The sequence below is a fragment of the Chanodichthys erythropterus genome, chromosome 3 (assembly GCF_024489055.1).
Source record: "Chanodichthys erythropterus isolate Z2021 chromosome 3, ASM2448905v1, whole genome shotgun sequence".
NCBI classification, from domain to species: domain Eukaryota; kingdom Metazoa; phylum Chordata; class Actinopteri; order Cypriniformes; family Xenocyprididae; genus Chanodichthys; species Chanodichthys erythropterus.
This window is the reverse complement of record NC_090223.1, coordinates 31,170,295-31,174,434: the sequence shown is the minus strand read 5'-3', so window position 1 is coordinate 31,174,434 and position 4,140 is coordinate 31,170,295. Positions and strand designations below refer to the sequence as shown.

General features: G+C 36.9%; 1 protein-coding gene across 1 annotated transcript; it reads right to left on the bottom strand.

Annotated features, from left to right (window-relative positions):
- Window positions 1-277: 277 nt before the first annotated feature.
- Window positions 278-3,131, bottom strand: rpl19 (ribosomal protein L19). The gene is made up of 6 exons (XM_067373559.1): window positions 3,072-3,131; window positions 1,693-1,799; window positions 1,487-1,609; window positions 1,102-1,222; window positions 653-763; window positions 278-480 (listed from the first exon to the last, which is right to left on the bottom strand). The coding sequence occupies exons 1-6, from the start codon at window positions 3,074-3,076 to the stop codon at window positions 357-359; spliced, it is 591 nt and encodes a 196-aa protein (XP_067229660.1). The 5' UTR covers window positions 3,077-3,131; the 3' UTR covers window positions 278-356.
- Window positions 3,132-4,140: the final 1,009 nt, after the last annotated feature.

Sequence of the window (4,140 nt, the reverse complement as noted above, 5' to 3'; positions counted from 1 at the left end):
TGTTGGCATTCACAGCTTCAGACTTCTGCTGAGTCATTTCTTACGCTGATAGCTTGCCATTTAAGTTAATTAGTCTCCAAAAAAAATCAGCTGAATTCCCAGGGGCAGCAGTGCTGTGAGAAATGTGGTTTTTATTAAGCATTTAGAGATTGTTCCTTTAAATTGTTGTAAGAATGCTTCCCAGTCCCTTTTGTAATCTGTATCCTACATTCGGATAAACTTGTGTTGGGCCCTATAAGTGAACCATCCACACAAACACTCACTCAGGAGACCAAAGAGCTGTAACAAACTGTATATTTATTTTAACTGTTTATAAATAAACAGTTGAATGTTTGGGACAGGGCAATGAGACAAACTTATTTCTTGGACTCATCCTCTTTGGAAAGAGTTTTCATGATTTCCTCTTTCTTAGCCTGCTGTCTCTCTTCACGACGCTTCCTTGCCTCCCGGGTCTTTGAGCGACGAGCCTCCGCCTGATCACTGCAGGGTGAAAGGACACACAGATTAGCACCGTTCTTTACAGCAGAGTACAACCATGTTTTATCATTTATAATTGCCATGGAATATCAGTTATTTTCAATTCAATTTAGAAAAAGATAATAGCACAGCAGCTGAGAGGTGTAATGACGCTTATTGTGGTTTGCAAACTTACGACAAGAGCTTCTTGCGGGCCTTGTCTGCTTTGAGCTTGTGTATGTGCTCCATCAAGATGCGTTTGTTCTTGAAAACATTACCCTTTGCCCTCAGATACAAACTGTGGTACCTGAAGGAGAAAAAAAAAATGTTAACCATTCATTTGTGTATCCAACATTCAGACTGTACGTTCACTAAGCTTTTAAGGAAAATGGATCTTGCCAAATCTGCAATATGTTCATAATAGCGGTCATAAAATGCTACTATATGGTTGAGCGTTGATGCATAAAACTACACTAGTCAACATTTGAAGTGGATCAAAACCTCTCAAAGTTGTCCTAAAACCTTTAGTTCTACGTACAGCTTTGATTCTCTTTTTTGATCCAGTTCAAATATTGACCACTGTATATAGAATACAAACTTTTAAATTAAACAATTAAATTTAATCTATCTTTAAGGTGGACTCACATGTGCCTGTCAATCTTCTTAGCCTCACGGTAACGTTTCAGAAGTCGACGCAGAATACGCATACGCCTCATCCAGCACAGCTTCTCTGGCATACGTGCATTCGCTGTACCTTTTCTCTTACCTGCATGCAAACAAGTCAATTAAACACTTAGAAAAGAGCTCTACAACTGCCCACTTTTAGTACCCTGGATTACAGAATTATCATTTCCTATTAATTTCTAGATACACTGCAACACAATGTATTCACAGCACAAAAATAGTGCTGCATTAACTGAAAATTGCAAAAAAAAAAAAAAAGCCACAAGAGACTGCCATGATAACAGCAACTTCTCTGGATTCAGGCAACTTATAAGTTATAACCAAATGTCATTAAACTGGTACACACCAACACCCATGTGACGGCCCTTTCGCCGTGCCAGTGTATTCTTGCGGCATCGGGCACGAGAGTGCACCGTTACAGGCTTCTTGATGATCAGACCATCCTTCACCAATTTGCGAATCTGCTGCCCTAAACAAAGGAAGAAAACCAGAAAATGATTAATTCATTGAACAAATGCAGAGAAGAGTCTTCAAGTTGTCTGAATTTCTTACGGGAATTGGCGTTGGCAATTTCATTGGTTTCATTTGGGTCCAACCACACCTTCTTCTTGCCACAGCGCAAAACGCTGGACGCCAACCTCTTCTGAAGCCTAAGCATGCTGGAGAGAAAAGGACAGTTTTCAGATCAAATCACACAAATTCTTGACATTTAGAACAAAGCTATACAATCACAATTTCATTGAACAATTTGAATTAATATTCATCCACTCTTTAACTATATACTGCTGCCTAACAAGGTGTGTTGCTGCAGTATTGGTTTCACATGTTCACACAAGTAACGTTAGCTTACAGAATAACTTAAATATATATAAAAGAGGGAGAGAGATGCACATAATAGTTTGTTATTCTGTAGGTTATTATGTGCATCTTTTTCTCTCTCTATATTATATATATATATATATATATATATATATATATATATATATATATATATATATATATATATATATTTATATTACACATATACATATACACACACACATAAGAAAGAAAGAGATGCACATAATAGTTTGTTATTCTGTAGGCCAACATTACTTGTGTGAACATGTGAAACTAATACTGCAGCAACACCTTGTTAGGCAGCAGTATATAGTTCATGGATGGATGAATATTCATCCATCCATGAACTATATACTGCTGCCTAACAAGGTGTTGCTGCAGTATTAGTTTCACATGTTCACACAAGTAATGTTGGCCTACAGAATAACAAACTATTATGTGCATCTCTTTCTTTCTTATGTGTGTGTGTATATGTATATGTGTAATATATATATATATATATATATATATATATATATATATATATATATATATATATATATATATATATATACACACACATAGATATATACATATAATTTAAACCTGCCGTTTTGCTCAAATCTAGCAAAACATGAGGCCATGTGACCGTTTATTTCTAACTGTCCCTGGTTTTAGGACAGGCAGAACGTCAAAGTAACCCTAATCTATAAATGGGGTTATGTCTGAGCATGTTGAGCACGCTTGATAAGCAGGCCGCATTCACCACGTAGACTTTTTTTTTTGTTTCCGAAAATGGAAATAAAGCCAAATTAAGAATACCAGATAATGATAAACTACGTTTGACAAACGTTTTACGGTGTACAATGAATTTAATTTAATGTATCGCGCAGAATTCAGCGTCTAAGTTAATCGTTTCGACAGCACGTTTACCCGTCTGAATACACAACATGGCGCCCGTACCCATATACTAATATTACATCATACATCGTCTTCAAAGGTTTAATTGTGCGCGTGTAAAAAAGCGCAAGTAGTTTCTACTTAAAAATATACTAAAACAAAATATGAGTTCTATCAATAAAATAGAGTAAAACACGCATAATATACCGTACCTCATGGCTGCTAGTCAGAGGAAGTCGAATGCCACTGTCAAAGAGGAAGATTTTTTGCGATTGTACCGTTATATTCATGGGGAGGGGGGCGTGTTACAGAGGTAATTTCGATTAAAAAACAATTAAAGGCATTTAATGTACTTATTCGATGTAAATTCAGAAATTTAAAGAATTTTATTATAACTTAATCACGTAATAGCTTTAATATACATTTAAAACATGATATAACAACCTCGACGGCAGGAATGGTACGGTCCACCAGTGACGCTGCTGGGTGATGTAGGCACTCGTGTCTGTAGACTGGCTTTGGATTGCTGTTGATAGAATGGTCACACGGGGGCAGTGTTTCACCTGTTGAGAGATGGGGATTCTTCTGGAGTAGTGAAATAATAGCTGGTTAAGAGTGTCTTGATGAGATAAGTGCAGTGTTAGTAGTATTAGCAAAAAAAGTGCAAAAAATATTGGAAAGTGACATACTGTAGTCTGGGTAGCTGTCATTTGACTATTGGTCTCTTTGAATTTTTTTATTATTCCATTCTATTATATTTGTACATAGCTGTACCTGTAGGTGTGTGTGTGTGTGTGTGTGTGTGTGTGTGTGTGTGTGTGTGTGTGTGTGTGTGTGTGTGTGTGTGTGTGTGTGTGTGTGTGTGTGTGTGTGTGTGTGTGTGTGTGTGTGTGCGTTTTTGTGACATATCAGGACACAAATGTGTATAATGACATGGGTATGACATAGGTATTACAAGGAGAGGGTGACTTATGAGGACATTACCCCATGTCCCCACTTTTCAAAAGGCTTATAAATCATACAGAATGAGTTTTTTTTTTTTTTTTTTTTTTTGAGAAAGTAAAAGTGTGCACAGTTTTCTGTGATGGTAGGATGGTAGGTTAGGGGTTTTTTGTTGTCTCTGTACTGGAAGCTCCTTCTGTCACCAAAACAAATTCCTTGTGTGTGCAAACATACTTGGCAATAAAGCTCTGACTGTGATTTGATTATTCTCAATCTGTTCTGTCGTCTTTGTTTTTGTCTTTGACTGTTAAATGAGGGCAGTGCAGGAGACCAGGTTTG